General features: G+C 56.4%; 1 protein-coding gene across 2 annotated transcripts; it reads left to right on the forward strand.

The window, feature by feature from the left end:
* The first annotated feature begins 474 nt into the window (after window positions 1-474).
* Window positions 475-10,182, forward strand: LOC125352483 (glutathione S-transferase A1-like). Of its 2 annotated transcripts, XM_048347626.1 has the most exons (6): window positions 475-595; window positions 3,251-3,302; window positions 6,608-6,740; window positions 7,340-7,481; window positions 8,764-8,895; window positions 9,931-10,182. In XM_048347626.1, exons 1-6 carry the CDS (start codon window positions 509-511, stop codon window positions 10,051-10,053), a joined length of 669 nt encoding a protein of 222 aa, XP_048203583.1. In that variant the 5' UTR covers window positions 475-508; the 3' UTR covers window positions 10,054-10,182. The 2 variants fall into 2 exon arrangements, with proteins under 2 accessions (XP_048203583.1, XP_048203584.1); XM_048347627.1 differs by lacking the exon at window positions 3,251-3,302 and having other exon boundaries at window positions 587-595.
* The last annotated feature ends 532 nt before the right edge of the window (window positions 10,183-10,714 follow it).

The raw sequence follows: 10,714 nt of genomic DNA on the forward strand, positions 1-10,714 counted from the left end.
GGCTTCCCACAGCGCATGTGGCAAATCCACAGGTCACCTTGGGTGTCACCATTAGCAGGGAAGCACTGGGGGGCCACCCTGCAAATGCACTGCAGGAACTGCCCAGCCCCAAGGGTCCACACGACAGGCAAGCATGGGCGGAGGGCGACAGAAGTTGCTCAACTTGCTCGGCAGCCAAGTGTGTGACGTCCTTATGTGTGAGAGAATAAAGACCAGGCGCTTTCTCCCGTGGGGAGAAGTTATGAGTGGGGTCCAGCCCTGGCACCTCTCTTTCCGTCTTGTAGGAGAGGAAGGATGAGAACCTGGGTTGGGGTTTGTGGGGTGTCACGAGGGTGGCTGTGGATGGGTGAGCACGTGTGCCCAACGAGGCAGCAAACGCGCGCTCGGCGAGGAAGGCAGTGTTTCTTGGGAAAGGCTGGCTCATCAGCCGCAGTCCCAGTGCGCCCTGGCCTTCTCTGTCCTCACTCACGGGTGTGTTCACATTTAGGGAAATCGAGAGGCGGCTCCCATGGCAGGAAAGCCCGTTCTGCACTACCCCAATACCCGGGGCAGGATGGAGTCGATCCGCTGGCTCCTGGCAGCCGCTGGCGTGGAGGTAGGTTCTGGGTGGGCTCATCCGACAATGGAGCTCCACAAATGCTTTCATAAGCATATTGTATAACCTTGGAGTAACCTTGACTGCAATAAAATGGTTTCCAGTGAATCAGACACTAGACAGAAAGTTTTAGCAATCTGTCCCTCATTCATCACATACCTGGTTAAAAGAGGTGTGTGTGTGTGTGTGTGTGTGTGTATGTGCACACGCACTCCCCTTGTGCTTGCTAGGCAGGTGTCAACCATGTGAGCCACACCTCCATTCCCTGTTTGCTTTGGTTCTTTCTTTTCCTTTCCTTTCCTATCTGCTGTGCGTGGGGCTTGAACTGAGGCTTGAACTCAGGGCCTGGACTCAATTCTAGCACTCTACCACTGAGCCACAGCACCACCTCCAGCGTTTTGCTGGTGTGTTGGAGGGAAGAGTCTCACGGACTTTCCTGCTTAGGCTGACTTTGAACCTGATCCCCAGATCTCGGTCTTCCGTGTAGCTGGGATCACAGGCGTGAGCCACCGGCACCGGGCTGTCTTGGTGATTATGTTTGACACTGGGTTCCACTCCATGCCTTGGCTGCGCTTCCTCTGCTTGTGCTTCTCGCATCACTGGGGACGACAGACAGGCACCCCCAGGCCAGGACCTGAGGGAGCTGGGGTCACCCAGATGCTTCTACTCAGGCTCATCCTGACCCACAGACCCCTCAGCGCACACTCAAGTAGCGTGCTGGAGCGGCCGTGCCCAACCGAGAGAGAATGGTAAGAGAAGCCTCACAATAACGTCAGGCATGGCTTCTACGGGCTTAAGGCAAACTATACAATGTAATTTAAACCAGCTGTAAAACACAAATTATGAGACTCATATAATGAGAAACTTGAATATGGGCTGCATAGGAGCTGATAGGACAGAACGACTGTAATTTGCTCGTGGGATTTAGTGTTTGATACGATGTGTACACAGAAACATTTATGCTCGGGCTGGGAATATGGCCTAGTGGCAAGAGAGCTTGCCTCGTATACATGAGGCCCTGGGTTCAATTCCCCAGCACCACATATACAGAAAACGGCCAGAGTTGGCACTGTGGCTCAAGTGGCAGAGTGCTAGCCTTGAGCAAAAGGAAGCCAGGGACAGTGCTCAGGCCCTGAGTTCAAGGCCCAGGACTGGCCCAGTTCAAGGCCCAGGACTGGCCCCCCCCAAAAAAAAAAAGATTAAAAGAAAAAATAAAATAAAATAAATTAAATAAAAAAAGATATATTTATGCTCAGACCATATGATAACTCTATTGTTTAAGTTATGATGACCAGAGTCGGGGGATGGACTCACAGATTAAACAAGATTACCTTGAGTTGGTAATTACTGGAACTCGGTAACTGATACAAAGATAGTCCTTCTAACTGAGGTGGGCTTTTTACCTTAATATAAATTCAATAACCAAACGAGTTGTGGTTAGATTTTACATAAAAGCCACCAACGTGGGGTGATGGTCGTGGACAGCAGTGCCCCGTATGGATCCGTGGTGATCTGTGGGGCCTGAGGGGCAGCGGCGTCTGTCGTGGGTCTGTGGAGCCCAGGGAGCAAGGCAGCCAGGCCCCTGTGGGGATGCAGACGAGGACGGGCAAGGCGTGAGGAGCTCGGAGGCCAGCTCTACACAGGAAGTGGTCAGCTCTGCACAGGAAGTGGCCAGCTCTGCACAGGAAGTGGTCAGCTCTGCACAGGAAGTGGCCAGCTCTGCACAGGAAGTGGTCAGCTCTGCACAGGAAGTGGCCAGCTCTGCACAGGAAGTGGCCAGCTCTGCACAGGAAGTGGCCAGCATTGCACAGAAAGTGGTCAGCTCTGGACAGGAAGTGGCCAGTATTGCACAGGAAGTGGCCAGCTCTGCACAGGAAGTGGTCGGCTCTGCACAGGAAGTGGCCAGCATTGCACAGGAAGTGGCCAGCTCTGCACAGGAAGTGGCCAGCTCTGGAGCAGGAAATGCTGCTGGGTTCCGGGGGCTCCGGGCTGTGCTGCCCTCTGCAGGCAGCAGGAGGACGCGCGTTTGGTTGTGGGTGCTGGACCAAGGCTGCTCCCTTGTCCCGGGGACCCCCTCGTTTCTGGGGCCCCCTCGTCCCTGGGGCTGCAGACGCGCGGTAGGGGTGCGGTCGCGCCCTGTGAATGGACTGCGCACGAGCTCTCCGGGCTCACAGCCGGGTTTTCACCGCCCATTGCAGTGATGCGCTCGTCTTCCAGGAGAACCCGGGGCTTTAGCTCCATCGTTTCCTACAACAAAGGCACAATTCACGCAAATAGGGTAGAGCCCGTCCTTTAAAATAAATTATGGAGGAAAAAGGACTGACATGTGTTCCATGACCAGACGTATGGTGACAAGAACGTAAATGACCACGGCACCGTGTCATAGCACATGATGGGGACACCAATGATTCTGTTTTACTGTCATTGGAGGTAAAGGCTTTCCAGACATTCTAAAACCTCAGGAGCCAGAGTTCCCCAGTCTCCTCCGTCATGCAACATCTCTCCCCAAGCAAGATCTAGCCTTAGCCATCCATTAAAAATCATGCCAAAGTTAGAAATCATATCCACCTATCCTCTCCTAAAAAAGGATCGCTCAAGGTGGAGACTACAGAGTTCTGCAAAGAACTAACGTGAACTTAATTCTTGTGCTTGCAGTTTGAAGAAGAGTTCATAGCATCTGCAGAAGACATGGCCAAGATAAAAACTGGTAAGCAGAAGCCCCTCCTGTCGCTGCTCAGGTGGTCTAGGGAAAGGTGTTCACCAGGCAGGGCAGCCAGGCAGTCAGATGGGGCTGGAGAGAGGCGGGGAGGGGCGGGAGGGGCAGGGAGGGGCGGGAGGGGCGGGGAGGGGTGGGGAGGGGCGGGAGGGGCAGGGAGGGGAGGGAGGGGCAGGGAGGGGCTGGAGAGAGGCGGAAAGGGGCGGGAGGGGCGGGAGGGGCGGGAGGGGCGGGAGGGGCGGGGCTTCTGGAGCAGCTGGCGCCTGGTCAGTTGGGAAAGGACTGGGCTGCTCCAGGCAGCCCCCGTGTCCTGTGAAGGCGCCCTCCGCGCGTCCCCTCGCCCCTGAGCCCGTGCCCTCCAGAAAGCTCGGGAACCCCAGTGCCCGGCACTCGGGCTCCACAGTGACAGGCACCGAGCTGCCGGGGAGAGCCGCACGGGCAAATCCCTCATGGCTTGTGTGAGTGGCCATCCCACCAGAAGTGCACGCGTGGAGACACACACGGTGACCCTCCACAGAGAGAGCCCGCGGTAGATCCTCCCAGAGAGAGCCCGCAGTAGATCCTCCACAGAGAGAGCCCGCGGTAGATCCTCCACAGAGAGAGCCCGCGGTAGATCCTCCCAGAGAGAGCCCGCAGTAGATCCTCCACAGAGAGAGCACGCAGTAGATCCTCCAAGAGAAAGCACGCAGTAGATCCTCCACAGAGAGAGCCCGCAGTAGATCCTCCACAGAGAGAGCCCGAAGTAGATCCTCCACAGAGAGAGCCTGTCGTAGATCCTCCAAGAGAAAGCACGCAGTAGATCCTCCACAGAGAGAGCCCGCGGTAGATCCTCCACAGAGAGAGCCCGCGGTAGATCCTCCCAGAGAGAGCCCGCAGTAGATCCTCCACAGAGAGAGCCCGCAGTAGATCCTCCACAGAGAGAGCCCGCAGTAGATCCTCCACAGAGAGAGCACGCAGTAGATCCTCCCAGAGAGAGCCCGCAGTAGATCCTCCACAGAGAGAGCCCGCGTTAGATCCTCCACAGAGAGAGCCCGCGGTAGATCCTCCCAGAGAGAGCCCGCAGTAGATCCTCCACAGAGAGAGCCCGCGTAGATCCTCCACAGAGAGAGCCCGCGGTAGATCCTCCACAGAGAGAGCCCGCAGTAGATCCTCCACAGAGAGAGCCCGCAGTAGATCCTCCACAGAGAGAGCCCGCAGTAGATCCTCCACAGAGAGAGCACGCAGTAGATCCTCCCAGAGAGAGCCCGCAGTAGATCCTCCACAGAGAGAGCCCGCAGTAGATCCTCCAAGAGAGAAAGCCGGCAGTAGATCCTCCACAGAGAGAGCCCGCAGTAGATCCTCCACAGAGAGAGCCCGCAGTAGATCCTCCCAGAGAGAGCCCGCAGTAGATCCTCCACAGAGAGAGCCCGCAGTAGATCCTCCACAGAGAGAGCCCGCGGTAGATCCTCCCAGAGAGAGCCCGCAGTAGATCCTCCACAGAGAGAGCCCGCGGTAGATCCTCCACAGAGAGAGCCCGCAGTAGATCCTCCACAGAGAGAGCCCGCAGTAGATCCTCCCAGAGAGAGCCCGCAGTAGATCCTCCACAGAGAGAGCCCGCAGTAGATCCTCCAAGAGAGAAAGCCGGCAGTAGATCCTCCACAGAGAGAGCCCGCAGTAGATCCTCCACAGAGAGAGCCCGCAGTAGATCCTCCACAGAGAGAGCCCGCAGTAGATCCTCCACAGAGAGAGCCCGCAGTAGATCCTCCCAGAGAGAGCCCGCGGTAGATCCTCCAAGGGAGAGCCCGCAGTAGATCCTCCACAGAGAAAGCACGCGGTAGATCCTCCACAGAGAAACCACGCAGTAGATCCTCCACAGAGAAAGCCCGCAGTAGATCCTCCACAGAGAGAGCCCGCAGTAGATCCTCCAATAGAAAGCCCGCGGTAGATCCTCCAAGAGAGAAAGCCAGCAGTAGATCCTCCACAGAGAGAGCCCGCAGTAGATCCTCCAATAGAAAGCCCACGGTAGATCCTCCACAGAGAGAAAGCAGGCAGTAGATCCTCCACAGAGAGAGCCCGCAGTAGATCCTCCAATAGAAAGCCAGCAGTAGATCCTCCAAGAGAGAAAGCCAGCAGTAGATCCTCCACAGAGAGAAAGCCGGCAGTAGATCCTCCACAGAGAGAGGCCGCAGTAGATCCTCCAATAGAAAGCCCGCGGTAGATCCTCCAAGAGAGAAAGCCGGCAGTAGATCCTCCACAGAGAGAGCCCGCAGTAGATCCTCCACAGAGAGAGCATGCAGTAGATCCTCCAATAGAAAGCCCGCGGTAGATCCTCCAAGGGAGAGCCCGCAGTAGATCCTCCACAGAGAAAGCACGCGGTAGATCCTCCACAGAGAAACCACGCAGTAGATCCTCCACAGAGAAAGCCCGCAGTAGATCCTCCACAGAGAGAGCACGCATAGATCCTCCACCGAGAAACCACGCAGTAGATCCTCCACAGAGAGAGCACGCAGTAGATCCTCCACAGAGAAAGCATGCAGTAGATCCTCCACAGAGAGAGCCCGCAGTGGATCCTCCACAGAGAAGGCTGTGTCCGAAACCTCCGCAAATGTGTTGATCACCGTGAGCTTTCCTTTGGAAACTCCCACCCAAGGTGAAATTCCCCCTCAGTATCCATGAAGACGGCACCCTGCATTCCCGGAAGGCCTTTAGCACAGTCAGTAGGGTGCTGTGGCAGGGAGCATGCGTGTGAGGACGATGGGGGTGGAGGAAGGAGCCTGCCGCGTGTGAACCACCACCGTGGAGCGCTTGAACCGCTGAGGCACAGCTTCCGCAGGGAAAGACGAGTCCTGGGCGGCAGGCAGGTCCTGCCGTGGGCCTGGTGGAGGGGTGCGGGCAGGGAGGGGGTGCGGGAGAGAGCGGGGGGAAGTACTTCTGCAGTCTTGTGAGAACGGGGGTGCGTGCTTCTTCACGTCACGGCCCCTCCTCAGACAGCTAATTGTTGCTAAGAGAAAATATCAAGGGGAAAAGGTATGCAGAAAGATGGATAAAGTAAAAAACCAAATGCGTCAGTCCATGTGTCCTGTGTATCCGCTCAGGACATAAAGGAGATGAAATGGGCTATAAAACCAGAGGATGATTGATCAGAACTAGAAGAAACGTAAAGCACACAAAAACAACCCAAAACAAAATTCTCTTTCACTTACAAGATTGCTAAGCAATCCTCTTTCACTCTCTTGTGTCTTCAGCCATTCCAGGAACCCTGTTCCTAGGCTCTTACAGGTGTGTGATTGCTCTCTTTTTCTTTTCCCTTTGAACAGATGAAAGGTTCATGTTCCAGCAGGTGCCGATGGTGGAGATGGACGGCATGAGGATCGTGCAGTCCAGAGCCATCCTCAACTACATCGCCACCAAGTACAACCTCTACGGGCAAGACGCCAAGGAGCGAGTCCTGTACGGTGATCGTTCTGCTCTGACAGCCATAGACAGAACAGGAAAGGTTTAGCTCGCTAATGCGCGAACACGGCCAGGACCAGGCCCACCGTGGCCACTGGTCTGAGCGTACACACTGAGGGGAGGAGGGCAGACTCCTAGAGGATGGAGAGACAGACAGACAGACACACAGGAAGGCAGGCAGACAGATAGCCAGACACACAGGAAGGCAGACAGACACACACACACACAGGAAGGCATACAGACAGACAGACAGACACACAGGAAGGCAGGCAGACAGACAGCCAGACACACAGGAAGGCAGGCAGACAGACAGCCAGACACACAGGAAGGCAGACAGACAGACACACACACAGGAAGGCAGACAGACAGACAGACAGACAGATAGATGCCGCTTGGTAGGTTGTTCTCAATGAATAAATGCTTGCACATAAAGGACACAAGGAAACCACACAGGAATTGAGTAGCATTCATTCACTGATGGCAAATTACACCGTAACCACCTCACGTTGACTGGCTTGGGTCTTTACACAGAAATCTAAATTGAGACACATTTGAATGTTGGGATTTCTTTATTTCATTTTATTTTTTGCTTTCAGGATTGATATGTATACAGAAGGCATGGCGGACTTGAATGAACTGTTTATTCTTCTGCCCATGGCTCCAAAGGAGGAAAAACCTGCCAAGATCGCTACCATAAAAGACAAAGCAAAGAACCGCTACCTGCCTGCCTTTGAGAAAGTAAGTGCGGCTGTGGGCGTTGGGGACCCGGAGTTCTGAGGCTGAGAGGGAGGCAGTGGCCGGCCTTCCCCGGGGCGCTGACTCCCCCACACCCCCCCCCCCCCGTCCAGGGGGCCTGCGTGAAGCCCAGCGCGGCACCCTGGCCCACAAGCCACTGTAGAAAAGTGGACCGCTAGCAAGCACTGAGGCGATCTGCAGCGTTACGGTTCTTCCGCAGAGTTTCACTTAATCCCAGCCCAGTACAGCATGCACTGCTTGACAGGGTGCTGACTGAGACTGCTCCTAAGTCCCCCTGACCTGTGGAAGGCTGGAGCCCTCCCGAGGGTGAACCCCACGCCCCACAACGACAGGGACCGGAACTCGGGAGCCAGAGGCTGACAACCACACCGCAGAGAGCACTTGGAGAGCTGGGGCCGGGAGGTGGGCGGGGAGCTGGGGGCCAGGGGGAGGGGGAGGGGATGGGGAGGGGATGGGGAGGGGGAGGGGAGGGGGAGGGGAGGGGCGTGTTCCATCCATCATGATTCGGGATAGGGCTGTTAGGCGAGAGGAGAACGCTGCCACCCAAGGAAACGAAGGGCCGTCCTGCCATGCGCAGCCCCTGTCCCCTTCCCAAGCTCCTGGGGGGCAGAGCGGCCGCCCTCCTTCCGCGCCTGCTAAGGGACCCGAGAGGAAAAGGCGCAGGTTGAGCAAGGACCTTGAAGTAAACGAAGACCTCTTGATAACGCGCCTCCTCGGTGATTCGCGTCCCTAGAGACGGCGGCCCGCCCTGCCCTGGACAGCAATGGGGATGGGGAGGGCAGGCAGGGCTCAGGGCGAGTCCCGTGACAGGCGCCCCACCTGCCCCCCCCCCCCCGGGACTCGGGAGAGGAGGCGAGGGAGCCGCACGGAGCCGGGAGAGCGCGCGGGGAGGGGGCTCCTGGCCTCGGGCACCCGCGGAACTGCACGCGGCTGAGCCGAGCCTCTGACAGCCGCCAAGACCCCAGCGAGGGCGGCGGGCGTGAGCGCCAGGGCCGGGAATGAGAGCGGTGGTCACGGAGCCCGCGCCTGTGCGGCCGCAGGTCCCCGGCACTCTCCCTCCCAGCCTGGAGCCACAGCACCCAGTGGAGCGCTAGGACTGCTGGGAGTCAGCAGGAGGGAGCGAGCTGAGCAACTATGGGAAGAGGGGGAGGCCCCGAACGGACTCTGCGTGTGTGTGCGTGTGTGTGCGTGTGTGTGTGTGTGCGTGTGTGTGTGCATCTGTGCACACGCACGAGCCCACACCCTGACTCCTCCAATCCCGCAGGTGTTGAAGAGCCATGGGCAGGACTACCTCGTGGGCAACAGGCTGAGCAGGGCCGACATCCACGTGGTGGAACTTCTCTACTACGTGGAGGAGCTGGACCCCAGCCTTCTGACCGGCTTCCCCCTGCTGCAGGTGACCTCTCCACAGCCCCCCGCCACCCCCACCTGCCCCCACCACTGCCACAGCCACGACGCGCTAGCCACCTCCGCCCGCCAGCGTCCGCTAGGCCTCCGCCCTAAGCTTCCATGTACTGCATGGGAGGCCCAAGCGTGACTCCAGTGGGAGGGAGCTGAGGAGCCGCTTGAGGAGAGGGCTGGTCTCCTCCCATTGCAACACGGACGGTGGTCCCTGGCCTCGGGATTCCCTTTGCCTTCTGACCCTCGCAGCAGCGCCCAGCAAGTCCCGCGCTCTCTGCTTCCCCCCCCCCCCAGCACGGCTCCTCCAGAGCCTGAGCCCGCACACCGGCTCCCACCCACCACCACGCCTGACCTCCCTCCCGCCCTTCGATATCCGCTTCCCACCGCCAGCTTCTCACTCCTGCTTCTCCTTCATCTGCTTCCCTTCCTTCTTCTCCTCCCGTTTCCTCCATTTCTCCTCCTCCTCCCTCCACTTCCTCTCTCTCTCCCTCTCACCGCCCTCTCTCTTGTGTCATTATTGTGACTTGAACTCGGGGCTCTCACTCGGTTTTTTAGCTCACGGCTGGCACCCCGATTCTTGAGCCATACCTCCCCCTCCTGCCTCCTTGGTGTGAGAGAAGAACCTTATCGGCTTCCCTGCCTGGGCTGAGTCGGAGCTCAGCTTCCTGAGGGTCTAGGATTATAGTCATGAGCTACTGGGGTGTGGCTTTTGTCTCCTTTAATCTCTGAAAGATGCAGTGTTTTCGCTTGACGACCGGAAAATGAATCCATGCGTTTTAAGTCTAAGGGAGCAGCGAGGACTTGAGCTGGATGAAGTCTCAGTAGAGCTCTTTGAGGACTGTGTGGTTGAGCTCCGTGTGTGTCTGGCTCCCATGTTTCCTGTGCCTGGGATTCTGTTCTCAGCCTCCACCCTGAATGGGTGAAGAGAATCACCTGGGCTTTGTCCAGATGGCTTCCGGTCTCCTGGGTGGTGTTCATGGCGGAAGCGGACTTTGTGCCCCCGTCTGCAGCTCTGCTTTGTGTGTTGCAGGCCTTGAAGACCAGGATCAGCAACCTCCCCAACGTGAAGAAGTTCCTGCAGCCTGGCAGCCAGAGGAAGCCTCCTCTTGATGAGAAAGTTCTAGAAGAAATGAGGAAGAACTTCAAGCTTTAATAAAGTTGGCATTGACTAGACTCGGGTCTATGAAACAATCGGAAGTCTTACAATGACAATGTTGTTCATGTAAATGTTGAGTCTGGTTGTAGGAGATAATAAAGTCTTACTAGTGTTATGTCAACCCAATGCACCGAGTGTGTGTTTCCCACGCCTAGCACGGTATAGGAAGAGAAGACAAACAAAAATCACAAAAAATGACGCAAACAAGACAAAAAATAAGTAGAAATCTAAGTGATCAAGATACCTCCAACAACAGAAAAAGAGGGTCAAAATTAGTGTAGAATAAAGTAAGAAGTTAATAAATATCTTAGTTTGCTAAGTAGCAATTATACAGAAAAGGGGGAAAAGCAGAAATGATTAAACCTGAAAAAGAAAAAGGAGAGGAAGTCAGTCACGCAAGGTTAAAGGGAATTACAACCAAATTTTTAGCCAATTTTTTTTTCCAGGCAGGAGAGAAAGTTTATTACCAAACTGCTGGCCTGTGGCCAAGATGATCCATGGCGGGAGAGAAGGGAGAGAAGGGATGACCCCCTCCCAGCCCCGCCTTATATCTAGGGCAGGGGCAAGGGGTGTGGCCAGGTGGATTAGGATGTGACCTCAGGGAAAGGGGAGGTAACTGTCTCCAGGTCTGCTAGTTACCCAGGTAACTGGGTGGAGA

The sequence above is a fragment of the Perognathus longimembris genome, chromosome 6 (assembly GCF_023159225.1).
Source record: "Perognathus longimembris pacificus isolate PPM17 chromosome 6, ASM2315922v1, whole genome shotgun sequence".
Lineage (NCBI taxonomy): Eukaryota > Metazoa > Chordata > Mammalia > Rodentia > Heteromyidae > Perognathus > Perognathus longimembris.